This window comes from Cynocephalus volans, chromosome 1 (assembly GCF_027409185.1).
Source record: "Cynocephalus volans isolate mCynVol1 chromosome 1, mCynVol1.pri, whole genome shotgun sequence".
Taxonomy (NCBI): domain Eukaryota; kingdom Metazoa; phylum Chordata; class Mammalia; order Dermoptera; family Cynocephalidae; genus Cynocephalus; species Cynocephalus volans.
Window position 1 is genome coordinate 63,537,148 of NC_084460.1, and position 16,241 is coordinate 63,553,388.

Below are 16,241 nucleotides of genomic sequence, written 5' to 3' on the forward strand. Positions count from 1 at the left end.
TTCAGTTGATCTAATCATTACAAAGAACACAAGGATATGGGCAGAGTTATGGTTAAGTATAGTTTTAACAATGGAAACTAGTAACATCAGCAAAATAAACAAAGTGAAATTCCATAATGCAATTTGCAAAAGGTTAAGTTGATCCACCAACAAAAGCTTGTTCTTAGTAAACACTTTCTTTTCTTACAGCAATTTCCTCAGTATGTTTACATAACAATCAAGTAACTTTCTCAACATATCAATCAGTAGGTTAACCTGCACCAAGGACATCTGCCCTTTGAGCCAGCAATTTTACTGTGTTACAATTCTTTATCTACAACAGAAACTTTAGCCTGGGGAAAGTTTCCTGGTTTTTGCAAGCTTAACATTTCTATGTGTAATTTTAAAAAGTTAGGTCCTGTGAAATACACTTGTTTTATTAATGTTAGCACTCTCCACAGCTTTGTGGTCTGCTGACACCTTCAGTTCACTCACAGGTGTGCAGGCCTCACATGCGACTGCGCGCACTCTCTGTGTTCCACTCCATTCCAAGAAGGCAGGGTGCCCCTGCACCACCTGCATGTTGTCTGAGAAAGGGAAATTCTTTTTGCACTCTGGAGGTAGTTCCAGGGGACTCAGGTCACTGATTCTGAAAGCAAAGGACCCCTTCCTTGCTCAGCTATATTTGAAGAAACCTTAGGTGCCTGCCACGATGGAGCAGATTCCAGGAAGTGGTAGATGAGAATACCTAGAAAACACGTGTTGTCCACTCCTGCTGGCATCATCAGACATGCTGGTGCCACAATGATGGAATCAACAAATGGCTGTACCTGGCAGAACAGGGGAAATGTAGCTCCTTATACTACCTGTTACACATCTAGATCAAATTCAGGCACCCACATCCCACTCAGTGTGAGAGTCCCTCTGGGTATGGTCCATCTCCAAGGTGTGGTGCCTGAATGAATGTCGTGAACCTCACAGCAGCTGAGGGGAGACCGGCCCACTCTGGAGGACCCTGGGATCCTCGGATGGCTCTCTGGTCACTCAGGCATGGCCCTCTTACACGCTGCTGGGGAGTGTAGGGTGAATACTGTGGAGCACAATGCAGTGCATCTCACAAGCTGATGATGTGATGCCTCGTGATGAAGCAATTGACTTCCAGAGAAACATCACAGGGCACATAAAGACTCGGTCTAGCATGCTTGTCACTGCCTTGCTCATAGTACTGGAAACAGAACCGACGTCGAACTAGATCTGTGTATGGCAACGATATTGGCCTAGAAGATAAGATATTAGTGAAAAGTGCCAGCACAGAATGAAGTGACTGCATAATACCAAACATAGAAATTCGTGCTATATATCGTCTGGGGACCATATATTTGAAGTGAAACTTCAAAAACATGGGCGGGAGGAATATACAACAAATTCAGGGTGGATGCTACCCCTGGGGAAGGGAGTAGGCCAGAGGACAGTGACAAGGAGAACTGTAACTGTACATGAAATGTTTTGTTATATAAAATATAGATATATTTATATACACAGCTGGCCTTCCGTGTCTACAATTCCACATCCAAGGATTCAACCAACCATGCATCAAAAATATTTGAAAAAAGAAATAACAATACAACAATAAAATATAATACAAATTTTAAAATGAGACGGTGTAACAACTATTTACACAGCATTTACATTGTAGCAGGTATTATAAGTAATCTAGTGATGATTTAAAGTATATGGGGGATTGTGTAGGTTATATGTAAATAGTACTCCAATTTATATCAGTGACTCGAGCATCTGTGGATTCTAGTATCCACAGGGGTCCTGGAATCAATTCCCTGAGGATACTGAGGGACCACTATGTAAAGTTTATATATATGTTTCTATATAAAATATATGTAATATTAAAATGTTATATAAAAGTGATTAGAAGCAAATATGACAAAATGTGAACGTTTATTAATTCTGGATAGTGGGTTCATGAACATCTGTTAATCCCTCTCTGTGTTTTTCAGTATATTTAAAATAGTTCAGAATGCTAATAAAAGAACAAAGTGCTGTAAATTAAAACTTTAAATTAAATAAATAACATGTAACCCTAGAGTGTCCCTTTCTCTGTGAAAAACTCCAAGAGCTCAGAACTCTGTTGGAATCCTTTTTTTTGGACTAGTGCCTGAAGAAAAGAAAACTTGCCTCTGCATTCTAGGTAAGATTATTATTTTTAAATCTTCAAACCTTGAAATTGGTCTGTAAGAAAGGCCGTTGATTTTATTAACTCTTTAATTGGGTTCAATTCTATATGTGGTTCTTGACCATTAAAACTGGCAGACTAGCATTTAAACATAAAGTTGATCCCTTTCTCCAAACTGGTTTCCTTTTCAAATTTTAACAGGGACGAAAGTCCGGGCCCAGCCCCACTGGCTGGATCCCAGAGCTCCAGTTTACTGCACACCTTCCCCTCTCCCTGCCAATCTCAGCTTGAAATCCAAAGCATTCAGTGCACAGTCTGGAGTGGTTGTTGTCAAATGTGCCAAGTGCTATTTGTGAGCAAATGTGGTCAATTCACAGAATTTAAACTCAGCGAGGCACCATTCTTCAATAAGATATTGATTTTACAATTAAATTTTATCATACATTCTTATAGAAATACTTCAGATACTAGACTGATTTATAAGGGGCTTAAAGACAGGTATATACCAAAAACAAAAAACACAGGTTTTCAGAGCGTTGCATAAATGTTTACAATTAAATGATTCTTAATATATTGAGGAAAATTCAGATTTTTGCTTTATCAAACTTTATAATAAATTAACTTTGATAAGTAGAATCGAATAAGAATATAATCTATTTATAAGTTTAGAAGATAGAAATTGAGAAAATTGAATAAAAAGGAGGACTGAGATATGAACTGAGGAGTTCACAGTGCTTAGAGCTTGGAATTCTGAGACCGAAGGCATCCCATCCCCAAAATGGAATGATCCGTCCCAAAATGGAATGATCCGTCCCAAAATGGAATGATCCCATCTTAAAATGAAGAACTATTGTTAATTCAGTTCAGTATAATACAGATTTATGGTTATGTAGCAAAATAGCCTTGTTTTTCAGACATCCTAAATATTGAAATATTTAGGGGAGGAAGATGTCATGACGTATGTAATTACTTTAATATTCTTCAGTTAAAAATAAAACAGCAAAATAGCAGATATGGCAAAACAACATTTTTAACTTACATGTGGCAGTCCCTGCCAGGGGCCCAAATAACCCCTGCTTGTTGCTCATGCCCCTGTGTAAGCTCCTCTCCTGAGCGTGGGCCTGTCACTCACTTGACAGCAGGTCACAAAAAGATGGGGACTCCCCCTTTTCACCTTCTCCCTCCTGTCCCATGGGAAGCCATAGTCGTCTGTCCTGGGAAGAGGCCACAGGGCTGGAAGTGGAAGGTATGGGGGTTCTGGGGGATCCTCAGGTAAACTGGGACTTACAACCATGTGTTAAATGTTGTAAATCTGAAGTTAATTCTGAGCGACCTAAGAGCTGTGGGGAGGAGGGGAGGAGGAGGAGGGAAGGGAAGAGGAAAGGGAGGAAGTGTTTAGGGATGGAGGAAGGGAGGGCAGGAGAGGGGAGGTGGGAAAGAGCCCGCCTGCCACTGGTCAGCCTCTTCCTTCACGCTTCGACTTGGACACAATTTCTCTCTCTTCACACGCTCACGCACACATACACATACATGTACACACACACGTACACATGCACACGTACACACACACCTGTACACGTACACACACACGTACATACGCACACATACCCCCCCCAGGTGAAGTCCCAAATGTTCTCTGATCAAAGCACTCAGACACTGCAGGCTCACTCTTTGTTTCTTGACTGTCTCCCCTGTGGAGATGAAAGCCCTTGAGGGAGAGGCCCCTTCTCTGGGTCCCAGTCCCCAGTGGGAAGATAAATCTGACCTGATGACACAGTGCACCTTGAGCCACAGCAGTGCCCAGCCACTGAGGACAGCCTGATTCCCACCCCTCCTGATCCTGTGCTTTGTCACCAGACGCCAGGGCACAGCCCCCTTCACAGCTGGTGCTCCAAGGAGGGCCCCTGCACCCCAGGCCTGTCCTTCAGCACACCACCGCGTCCTTCCTCCACAGTTCTGGAAAAACTAAATCTCATTCTTGAGCTGCATTTATTTTAAGCTTCCGTTTTTACTTCAGGGAATATGTGCTTTCCATTTTTTTTACGACCGCATTTTGTTCAAGGAAATCTGTTCCAGCAGGTATTTTGTATTACTTAGAGGCTAAATTAGCATCGCTAATTAGAATAATTAGTAAAGGTCTCCATCTGGGTGTGGCCGCATCTGGGAAATGCAGTTTGTGGTGGAGACTGACTGCTTGGGGAGACCATATTCCATCGCTTGACTTGGTCATTGCCTGGTCACTGAGATGAGCATCTCAGACTGCACTGGGCTTCCTGAAGGACCCGGAATGTCACACCCATAGAGTCCAGATTCACCATTTGATTTAAAGGAACTTCAGCGGGGCTAATGCCACTGCCTGTGAAAACTGTCAGCAGGGTCCCTCCTCTATACGAAGATGTCTGTATGAGGACCCAGAGTAAAAAACACTCTCTCTACTTCCAGAAAACTACCAGTATAAATATACTTTGTACTTGGCAAAAATTACTGACCTACATAATATGTAACAATAATGGAAAAAACAAAAACCTGTGTATTAGTCTGCTTGGGCTGCCATAATAAACTACCACAGAATTGGTGGCTTAAATAACAGAAATTTATTTTCTCATCATTCGGTTTCTCCTGATGCCTCCCTCCTTGGCGTGTAGACAGGTGTCTTCTAGCTGTATTCTACCAAAAGGTAGAAATAAACCAGGTGTCCATCAACGGATGAGGGGTAAACAAAACATGGTACGTACATGCAATGAAATATTATTCAATCACAAAAAGGAATGAAGTTCTGAAACATGCCACAACACGTGAACCTAAAAACATTCTGCCAAGTGAAATAAACCAGACATGAAAGGACAAATACTGTGTGATGCCACTCACATGAGATATCTAGAATAGGAAAAGGTATAGAGATAGAAAATGGCCCGGCCAACAACCAGAGCAGCCCATGGGGACAGCCACTGCTTTAAAGTCATCTTCAGAGAATTCCCTCACACCTGACTTGTTGCAGAACATTTTTCTCAGTGATTGTTTGATGTGCTGAGAACACTGAGGGGGGCAGTCTGCGATCCTAGCACAGAGTGTCCCAGTTCCCACACACTTTATGAGTTAGAACATTCCACTGGAGGTTTGATTAATGGTTGTTTCCAACCTTATCTGTTTGCAGCTGATAACAAGAAAAGAGGACCTCCCCCAGGGCAGGGGATCCGCTTTCCCACCATCCAGCATCTCCTAGGCAGCCCCTTCCAACTGGGCCTTGTGGATCCCAAACAGGGCAGCTCTGCAGTGAAATGCAAAACACTTTTTTATACGACCTTTGAGTAAATGAGACAACCTGAGACCACAAAGCCCTGCATGGAGAGCAAGTGACAGTATGATGAAAAATAGGTTATCAGCAGTTTTATTACTGCAGGCCATCTGCCCTTCCCCTCCTCAGAGCTGACTTCAGGTCTTAAGCAAACAGCCAAGGTGGGCTGACAACAGTCACTGTCTCTTGCTTCTCAATCCTATCTTGCTGGCACGACTTTCCTTTCCTTTTTCTACAGTTTCCATTTCTAAAGCACAGATTTTCAAAACCTTATTTGACATATCATGATGTTTGGAACTTGCCATCAAAAACTCCAAGAAGAAAGTGTGAGAGGAGATAAGTGAGATAAGAATGGAGAAGGATGATACTTAATTGAACCTGAGTTTGTTGAATCATTCTCCCAGATTTTGTGTCTGTTTGGAAAGTCCACTCTGCAAAATTTAATAAAAGAAACTGTGGGAGGGTAATTAGATTTTAGATACTACTTTTAAAACTTTAATATTATCAGAAAGGTTTGGTTTCAACATCATTCTATAAAATTATCAGTTTTAAAACAAACAAACAAAAAACAACAAAAAAGAAAATTTACACAAAGAAATACAATTCTTTAGCTAATGTATGGTTTTATTTTGGTATATAGCCCATTTAGCTCACATAGAAGTTTCTATTTATTTTAAGTTATAAAATGTTAACTTATTTTCTTTGTTTTTGTTTTTGGTGGCTGGCCAGTATGGGGATCCAAACCCATGACATGGTGTTATCAGCACAACCAAGTGAGCAACCAGACAGCCCTGAACTTACTTTTATATGTAATTAAATTATGCAATTAACCAGTAATAACCACTAAACTTAGAAGTGTGTTTTTCATGACTGCACTTACAGATGTTTGACAAAGTCCTGAAATGTCATCCTCTGAGTGTTTTGCTCGCTTGGATCTGCTGGGCCTGACCTGGTCCTGGCAGTTCACAGAACCCATCACTGGGAGGCCCCATGGCAGCCAGCCTCACCAATTCCCTACTGGTTTAAAAACCTCACATTTAAAGGTGCAAGAAATTAAATTAGTATCAAAGGCCATTTCAGCCTTGGAAGAAACATGGCTATTTTTAGAAATCAATTTTTATATTAAAATCACAGAACAATTTGCAACACCACGTTCCAGGGTGTCTTCTTTAGTGTTGTTGCAAGGGCCCCAGTCCCTATGCTGGCATTTAGAAAAACTGAGACTTAGAAAGTTCCAGAAGAGGCCCGCAAATCACTCCCTTCTTGGAGTCAGTGCAGGCTCCTCAGACAGCGGCATGCAGCAGTTCCACCTGTGCTCAGGGGGCTCTGCATTCCATGCCCTGTGGGCCTCTTCTCATAGTATCTGCGCATTTCATGTTTTTCAAAGATCTAACTGCCAAGGGACTTACACTCTCTAAGCCTCGGCTTCCTCACTTTTACATGGGGGATAATAATAGCACCTACCCCGGAGGGGCACTGTATTAAATGAGTACAGATACCACCATGCTGCTCACAGAGCAAAGCTCAGTCTATGGATGTAAGGGTGCATTTCAGAAGGCACTTGTTGAAATGTCACCCTTTATCCTCATACTCTAGGACCCTGGGCTGCTGGTTACATCCCATACAGCAGCTCCCCTCTCTAGCTGGGCCCCCTCACTACCTCCTAGTATAAGCAGTATGCAATAGAAGGTCTCCATTTTTCTGTGAAAGCCTTTTGGTTCGTGTTAGGGTTTTAATTTTCTTTTGTCAGTGAGGGGAAGTCTTGTCACCTCGGACACCAATGTTTTGCATCATGGATTGGCCACTGCTGTCAGCACTGTAAATACTGTTGGGGTGAGAATTGGCCCAAGTCTCCACCTCCCAGCCAGGTCTCACCAAGGAGACAGTTCTTCAGGCTCCAAGCTGGGACCTGCCTGTCACAGATCTCATCACTGTGTCTCTCAACCTAGGCAGGGAAGGAAATGTCTCTGTCTTCAGTACTTATCCATTCTGTGTCCTGATGCAGCCATTCCAGGGCCTGGAGTAAAGATACCTTCTAATACAAAACTGTTCAGACTCAACTTCCTTGGAAACTGATCTTCAATGTATCGATGAGAGGAGACTCATATCAAGCCAGATGTGTCAGTGGAAGAATGACCCGGAGGCTCCATGTCAGGTAAGGACAGAGGTCATCCAGATCTTAGAGCCATGAGGGGGCTTAAAACTCTCAGAACAAATTGCAATTTCTTCTCATTAAAGGAAGTGTACACTATCTGTCTAAAATCTTTTCAAGCTATGACATTAATAAAAATCTACAAGTTACAAAATGATTGCATTATATTTATTATAAATATTTTATATAATTATTTATTCATATATAACAATTGCATTACATTTATATACATGAATTTCTGCTTATACTTTTTCATATTTTAAACTTTAATAATTGTCTTCAAACCTTCTAGGCTTCTGTTTATGATGAGTTTGGCATTACAGATCATCCATTTGGGAAACAGTAAGAAACATTTTATTCATAGTCTCTGTTTTAATTGCATAACATCTTCCTCAATCGCTACCAGTCTCATATTTTCGATGCTTTTAAAAGGCGATGAAAGAGAGAGACATAAAGGTGGAGAAGTCAACCGCAGTGCAGCTCAGAAGCTCCAGCAGGCGACACTCAGTGGGACGCTGAATGACGTTAGGGACATCAACGAGAGCGCGCAGGGCTGGAGGCCGCAGGGTTTGCCTTCCTCCTCCGGGGCTTCCTGGGAGCGAGAGGGTAAGTCGCGGCACCGCCCACGAAACGTTTGCTGTCATCTCCATTAGTGGACTCTTGAGTTTAGGAGCTGAAGAAAATGCGGGATAAATTAAGGACAAAACGAAAACCCCAACAGAGAACGTTTTGTTACCTTCAGATGACGATACACTATAAAGTAAAAAACATTTCCTAGTGAGGTGCTCACTGCTAAAAGTGTTGCGATTTCATGCGTAAAATGCTGCATTTGCTATTGAATGGTTATCTTCCTGCAAGTCCAGGAAACAGTGATTTAAATGTGTTTAAAACAAATATCCCAAACCCGGTTAACAGCGGACACTTATCGAGGACAGACGCTCGGGCTCCCGGCTCCGCGTCCCCAGGAGGCCCCTCTGACCGGTGGGTTTGGCGACATCACACCCGTGGGTGGTCCCGCCTGGGAAGCCTGTCTTTAATCACTGTCAGGTGAAGCCACAGCCTGACTTTAACATGTGAAAGGAAGGGAGACAGAAAGCCCCACTTGCAGGGTGGCACCCAGGTCGTTTGTCTCTGATCCCTACATTGACACGCAGGGTTTACCTGAGCAAACACACTGAGCAGGGAGCTGATTTTATTGCCTCCCCGGGGCGGCCACGTTAGGCCCCCTCGCGGCCGGGATGCCGTGGAGGCCGCGGCGGGGCGCAGAGCTGACGCCGGGTGTCCGCACAGGTGCGGCCCTGCGGGCGCGCTGCTGCCGGAACGGGGGCACCTGCGTGCTGGGCAGCTTCTGCGTGTGTCCCGCGCACTTCACCGGCCGCTACTGCGAGCACGACCAGAGGCGCAGGTGGGTGCGGGACGCGTCGGCCCGGGCGGGGGCGGGGCGCTGCGGGCCACCGCACTGACGCCAGGTCCCCTCCTCTTTAGCGAATGCGGTGCCCTGGTGCACGGTGCCTGGACCTTCCGCCGCTGCCGGCTCTGCAGATGCGTCTTCGGGGCCCTGCACTGCCTTCCCCGCCAGACGCTGGGCCGCTGTGGTAAGAGGACCAGAGTCTCCTGCTTGCGGCTCACACCGACATGCGAGCATCTTCCTGTGCCAGGCGACACAGACATGAGCAAACCTGCTCGATTGTGAATCACATAGGGAATTATTATTACCGTTTAAATTTTTGTTTTTAAGTTTCTCATATCCGGATTGCTGGGTTTAAATGTGATTTCCAGCAGCGACCTTATGCATCCTTTGCAATGAGCGGAATTCAGGAGCCGACAAGCTGGTGAGCAGAGCTGAACCTGGGAGACAAGTTAGCAGAGTGAATCTCTTGATTTCCCTGCACTAGCCAACACCGTCCCTCAGCTCTGAAGCCATGAGGGCCTCGGCTCTGATTGCCTGGGCAGGGCCTGCCTTGCCAGGCCAGAGGGCAAAAGGTGGTTTAGGGGCACAGTCAGGGAAGGCACAGCCCTTCAGCCAAGTCCCCACCTCTGCCCTCTGTCAACCCTGGCTGGTTTGCCTGAGTAGTGTCCGGTCACCCACTTAATGATGCCAAAGCCCCTGAACCACTTTCCTGCCCCTCCCTCCACGTCATTGACCCCTGGGTACCCCCAGCAGTCCAAGGGATGCTCTTAATGAAGCCACAGCCCTCAGCTTCACTTCCTGCCCCCTCCCTTCTCCTCAGCGAGCTCTCTCGGTGCCAGTAAGGGGGAGTGTGGTTCTAGCATGATAATGTTAATCCCTCCCCCACCCCCTGCAGACCACCTTTCCCCAAAGCCTTCCCTTTCCTGTGGGCTGTCCTCTGCTGGGTCTCTGCCTCCCATTCACCAGCTGCTCCCTCTATGCCCAGAGAGAGGACACACATTTCAGGCACAGGAGTCAAACTGTAGGTGATGCCTTGTAATCCTCACAGGTGAAGTCAGTTCCCACCTGCCAGAGGCCCCTCCGTGGGAATGTGGGGAAGGGGCTAGCTGGGATCATTTCCAGTCTCCGGTGCAAGGCCAGGTTGGGTCCAGAAGCTACAGGGCAGGGCCTGGGTTTCAGTACATCTGGTCACTATTTTACATGCTTGGAAACATCCAGGGCTGGGACTGCTGTCTGCCAAGCACAGTGACAATGGCTCTGAAAATGAGGCTTCTGCTCATCAAAGCTGGACAGAATAGTGCAGTCATCTTTCAGAGTAATTTGTCAGGTGCAGAAAGGACAGTAACATCTTTGTGCTCTTTGACCCAGTGATCCTGTGTCAGAGTGAATTGCAATGATGATGGTGATAGCTGTGCCGACGGAGGTTACGATGACATGAGGGTGACGATAGTGATGGGCAGAACTGCATTTGTTAGTTCTTAGCATATTTCAGGCACTTTATGCCCACTATCCCATTTAATTCTCATAACAGCCTGTGAAAGAGGTATTATCCCTTGTACATCTGAGGAAATTGAGGCTCAGAGAGGTTAACCCCTACAGATAGTGGGGGTTCTGATTCTTAACCACTCTGCCATTCCTGTACTCTTCCTAGAAGAGTAATTATCAATATGAAAAGAGTGAAGATATGTTTGATAGTGTTATTTATTGTACTGAACATTTGGTCATGTTCTAAATCCAACAGCACAGTAATAGGTAAGTAAATGTTTAAAATCCTTTAATGGGATATTACGATGGTTTTGAAGAGTATATGAAAGATAAAATGAAAAACTGTACAATAGAATTATAGTGATTTGAAAAGACATATATGGACAGGAGGGACCACAAATAGATAACGTGCTACAGAATCATGGCCCCAGGCTCCTCCAGGGACCTTCAGGCCAAGGGATCTCCAGGGGCCCACCTTGCTCTGCAGGTCCGAGAATGAAAAGTCTCAAGTGAGCAGGGACCTTTGCTCAGTCCCTGACAGCCCAGGATCTCCTTATCAGATCAAGAGGGTGGTGGCTCTTTCTACTTGTGAATCAAGTACAAGTTTTCATTAGCATCAGGAACCCATTTAACACTCTAAAATTTAGAGTCTCCGTAATGACACTGTGAAGTAGCAAACTAGGTACCTTCAGAGATAGGCAGGTAACATGAATGTGAGATGGGACCAGGTCAAGCCTCACCAACCTGCTGCAAACTCAATTTTATAGAATGCACTTCTGGCGAAAACAGACCAACCAACCAACAAACAAATATCCGCAGGCCAGACCCAGCCTGTGGACCTGTGGGATGCCATTAGAATGGGCTTCTCTGGTCCTGGCACCAGCTGGCTCTGAGCCTGTGAGCGTGCACCGTGTCCAGCCCAGGGTGGCTGCAAAGTGGAGCATTTCAGAAATGGTGGGTCTGGCCCTCACATTGGATGTTATTCTCATCCAGGGTGGTCTCCAAACTTTTTTAATCTCCCACTCCATCAGTAAAAAACGATTTCAGCATGTTCCCTACCTGGTGGTGGAGACACAGTTGCCATGCTGGGTGTGCACAGACTTGATATAATTTATATCTTCCTTTTCACGTGTGCACAAGACTAATATTCATGACAAAGATCTCTGCTATGTCTAAATCTAAAAAAACTCTTTTGCTAAATACATGATAATAAAAATGCTGGGTCACAGTAAGTCATCCATCTGTAGCAGAGTTTCGTTTCTGGGGTGACATAAAATGCGGTGAGTTGTAAAATGAATGATTTTGTAGGCTTTAATAAGCATAGTAAATATTAATAAAGCTTATTGTTAAATGCACACACACACAAAGGTACTTCAAAAAGTTTGTGGAAAATAGAATTAAAAGGTAACACAAATCTTTCTGTGAACGTTTTTGAAGTACTCCTGTATGGTGGAAGTTCTAATATTCTCTTTTTAAGCTCACGAGGTGTCCTTGGGTCCCCGGGAGGCCCACCCTAAGGTGCGCACAACACAAGTTTGAGTGGCTGACTCTGTCTAACCAAATCCACAACGCTGACTGACACAGAGGACTTTGGGTTTATATACAAGAAATCATTGCAGAGGGCCTGCCTCATTCTCCTGGGGAAGGCCGCCACTGACCCTTTCTCACCCGAATACCTTGTCCTCACACTTGTGAGTACATCTTAGCACCAGCTTCTGGAGCCTTGCCTGGCCCCAGATTTTAGGGTTCATGTTTTGGGGTTCTGGCACCTCAGACAGTGCCCTCTCCCAAGGCAGGGTGATATGGGGAGGTGGCACGCAGGCCTGCAGGGGTCCTGCTGCAGTTGCCTGATGGTTCATTACTCATTGATTTTTACTGTTTCATGCTCACATGGGCTTCCAAGTTCAGAAGGCATCTCCTGGAGGCATCGTAGAAGGAAGGACTGGGTGGTCTGTGGGGGTGGGAGGGAGGGCTGGATGGGACTTTGCTGAGCCACCCTGGGGAGCAGTTCCCTGTAGCTGGGCCCTTCCTTATCTGCATGCCTCCCTGCCAGCCTGACCCATGTCCAGGCCTGGACTTGCTTTAGTGGAGTTGGTGACCATGCCTGTACGGTTGTCAGCATCACATGGTAATCACCACTGGGACTTTAACCAAGACCCCTGCACAGCCCCATCACCCCAGAGATTCCCGTTCAGCTGCTCTGGGCTGGGGCCCCAGCCACAGAAGTGCCACACTCAGGACTCTTAGTGAGTGAGGCCTGCTGTGCAGGAGCCACACAGGGTGAGGAGAGGGGACGGGAACGAGGTGCTCAGGTGTGGCGTCTTGTGACTGAGGTCATGATGGGGGCAGAGAAACAGGCCAGCAGGTGCGGGACAGCACACCTTCCTGAGCTGGGCATCTCAGCCTCCTTCTGCACAGGGTGCAGCTGTGCGCTCAGGCCCTAGCGCTGCAGCAGGGCCCGAGGAGCAGAGTCTAGTGAGGAGGCCAAGGCAGAAAAGGGCCTTTGTAGGAAACGAATGCAAACATTTCTATTTCATTCCTTTAAGCTGAGCCCACGACAGTGAGTTTTATACATTCTCCGGGGTTTTTTTCAGACCTGAAAGACTTGCTGGGCTCACACGCTAGTGGACTGAGCACACATCGCATGCTGAGTTTTCTCCTGCTGCTGCCCTGCGTTGTCCTGAGATGCCTTGTTAGTGCAGGGGGAGACTCGTAAGTGGACAGAAGCTCCATCCTGGCTCCGTGAGGACCAACCCTTGATTCCACACGGTGTAGGAACCACGGTGTCCCCAGCAGGAAAGCCAGGACTGGGGCATCCGCTTTAATTTTCTATATTGTAAATAGTAGATGTGTTTAGTTTACTGTAAATGGAAAAAAATAGATGGATATTTTTATCAAGTAGTAAACATTTTCACAAAAGAGTCTTTCTTGCTTCCCTGAGCCTTATTTCAAGGCCTGCAATTGAGATGTCTGTTCAACCCCGAAGCCATCTCTGATGATCTCAGAGTGGACACTGAGTAGGCATGACGCACCTCCCAGGTGACAACCCTTCTCTGAGCAGCCTGTACCCCCTTGTTCACTGCCAGTCTCCCCACTGGTTGTCATCCTTAGGGGAGAGACAGGGCTGCATTTGTGCCCCCAGCACCTCTGGAAGCTCAGAGAGGGAGGGAGCCAAGACTGGAGGCAGACAGCCTGGCACCCACTGCCTTTTCTCCAGTGGCAGTTAGCACCTTCCACCTTCCTGGGGTGATCAGAACATCTGCATAAAAGAGGCAGAGTCTACAGCAGAACCCACGATGATGCAAAGTGGCCAGAGAATGAGAGAACTTAGCCCAAACAGGCCCTAGGGAGCTTCCCTCGTCTCCTGGCAGGCAGCCAGGTGAGTACTGTCCCTGCAGCAGGCTGCCCCCAAATCTGAACCCCAAATCTGAGACCAAGTGTAAAAAACAAAAAGGGGCTGAGGAGCTGTCTTCTTGATGCTCTGCAGTACTTGGGAGCCGGCGTTTCTGGGCTGGGGCTGCCAGGTCCACTGGCTGTCTACCGATTGGGCCCTGCCCTGCCTAGACCACTGCCACTCTAGAAATCAGGGGAGAGAAAACAATGAGAATATTCCAATTTACTCAGGTAAACGAATAATAATCTATGAGTGAGAAAGAACCTCTAAAATAGACAACACAGCCTGAATTCGTAAATTAATTAATCAAAAGATTGATATTTTTTTAACCTTATAGAACTCCATTTAAAATAGTCGAAGCTGAGGTTGATGGAAAGGTCATCCCCGTGCCCAGCTGTGGAAGTGCTGCCCGGGAGGTTGAGGTTGACTCGCTGGAAGCAGGAGCAGCAGGCACGGGCATGAGCGAGGGGAACGAGGCTGCGGCGTGCCGGTGCTGAGCGGGGCGTCATGTGTGGAGTTCAAGGAGCCGCTGCAGTAAGTACTCGGCACAGCACATACAGGCACTCACAGCAATTCAACAAATACTTTGTGAGGCCCCCTCTAGGCTGGGCTTAGCAGCACAGATGGTCAAGGGGGGAGAGGGAGAGAGAAGTGAGACAATGAAGAGGCTGTCATGACTACAGACATCCCTTGTCCATTGGATGGGGTGGGGCAAGCTGGGGACACCAGCTCTGCTGTGCAGTGTCCACGTCAGAGCACACATCCCAAGTAGAGGATGTTTCTATTGAGTTTTTCAGCTCCTTATATCCACATTAGCTCATAAGCCTGTCTAATGCAATTATTTTAAATTTTTATATTGTAAATTAGGTTGTTGGCATTTTAACTTTTTCAACTATTGGCTATGAAAATGTAAATTCAATGTAATATTCAAATGAGTGTTTAAAAAGTAAGGTAGAACTCAGTAGAGGGTTGACTTGGAGTTTGGTTCAAGAGAAAAATAATTATTCAAATTTCGAGACATAAATATTTCTAGGCAATACTAGTTTTTGATACCAAAGTTGCCTTTAAGTAGTTCCAAGTGCATTCTGAGTAGTACCTTCTATTGCAGTTTAATGATTGTAGGAACAAAAGAGTAATGAACTTTGCAAATTCATCCTAAGGACTTGATGGACATGTTTATGTCCTGTGCAGAACTTGTATTGACACAATGCTAATCTTTCACAATTTGTACAACCAGTTCAAAGTGTGCTGGAAAATACAGGAAGGCAAAAAGACACGCTGTCTTATTTTCAATAGCTGCTCTTAGGAAACTGAACTAAGATTATGGTTGTAGATTTGAGAGGCTGCAATTGTGGTGAAAAGTGTAACTAAGAACCATTTACTATGGGTATGAGCATCCAGAGTAGCAACGCTTATTTACAGTTTAAGTAGAATATTAGGAACCAGGATTATGGATCCCTGTAACAGAATAATTCTTGATTATAGGCAAGAAAATCAAAGTCACCATTTATCTATCATTCTACCAACTAACTGCTTTTACCTGCTTAGCTCTGAAAAGAACATAAATGTCATCCAAGAATGGAGAAAAGTAAGCCTCCTGCTTTTTCTGTAGAGCTTAGAGAACTTGAGGGTAAAAGGCATTTTTCCTGTAAATGGCACCCTGGGGTCCAAGGAGATAACTGAAAAGTAGAAACTTTGCAGGAGCCAAAAGAGCAATCCTGGGCCCATGGTTGGAACCTTCACACAAACATGTCCCAGATCTTATCTGTCGGTCCCCTGCAGTTGAGGAGATCTGAAAGAGCCCTCCTGGGCCACTATGTCTGAGACCCCACTGCTGGGTTTGCTCACCCTGACAGAGAGAGCAATCAGCAGCTCTGTCCATTCTGGATTGTTTATAGAAGCCACTCTTTCCTTGCCAGCTTTGCTCTGGCTCAGTGTCCCTGGCACATCCTAGAAAGGCAGGACCTGTCACCACAAGTTCCCACGTGTTTTCTCTAGGGAGCCACGCCAGGGCACTGGCAGAAGCAGCAGAGGATGCACAAAGACTTGTCCCAGTCACACAGGCTCCATTCTCTGACTGCTCAGCCCGGGAGAGTTTACTCCAGAGCCGGAGCAAATGTCTGCCAGCTGTCTTTCTGCCGGCTGTCTGTCTGCTCCTTTCAGCCGCACCACAATCTCCTCCCATCTAGCCCGGATGCAAACTGACTTCTCTAGACTGGGAGATTTCAAAAACAGTCTCAGGATAGATTGCCAATTTCTGTTGCCCAAAAAAGCCACTCTGGCATATGCAGCTTTACATGACATGGAAAAAAAAGTTTCTGGGACTGACCTTTTCAT

At 45.7% G+C, this 16,241-nt stretch overlaps 1 protein-coding gene across 1 annotated transcript; it reads left to right on the forward strand.

The window, feature by feature from the left end:
* The first annotated feature begins 7,594 nt into the window (after positions 1–7,594).
* Positions 7,595–14,401, forward strand: LOC134379758 (cryptic protein-like). The gene is made up of 7 exons (XM_063098936.1): positions 7,595–7,617; positions 7,907–7,956; positions 8,047–8,181; positions 8,881–9,019; positions 9,100–9,209; positions 13,105–13,222; positions 14,242–14,401. Exons 1-7 carry the CDS (start codon positions 7,595–7,597, stop codon positions 14,399–14,401), a joined length of 735 nt encoding a protein of 244 aa, XP_062955006.1.
* The last annotated feature ends 1,840 nt before the right edge of the window (positions 14,402–16,241 follow it).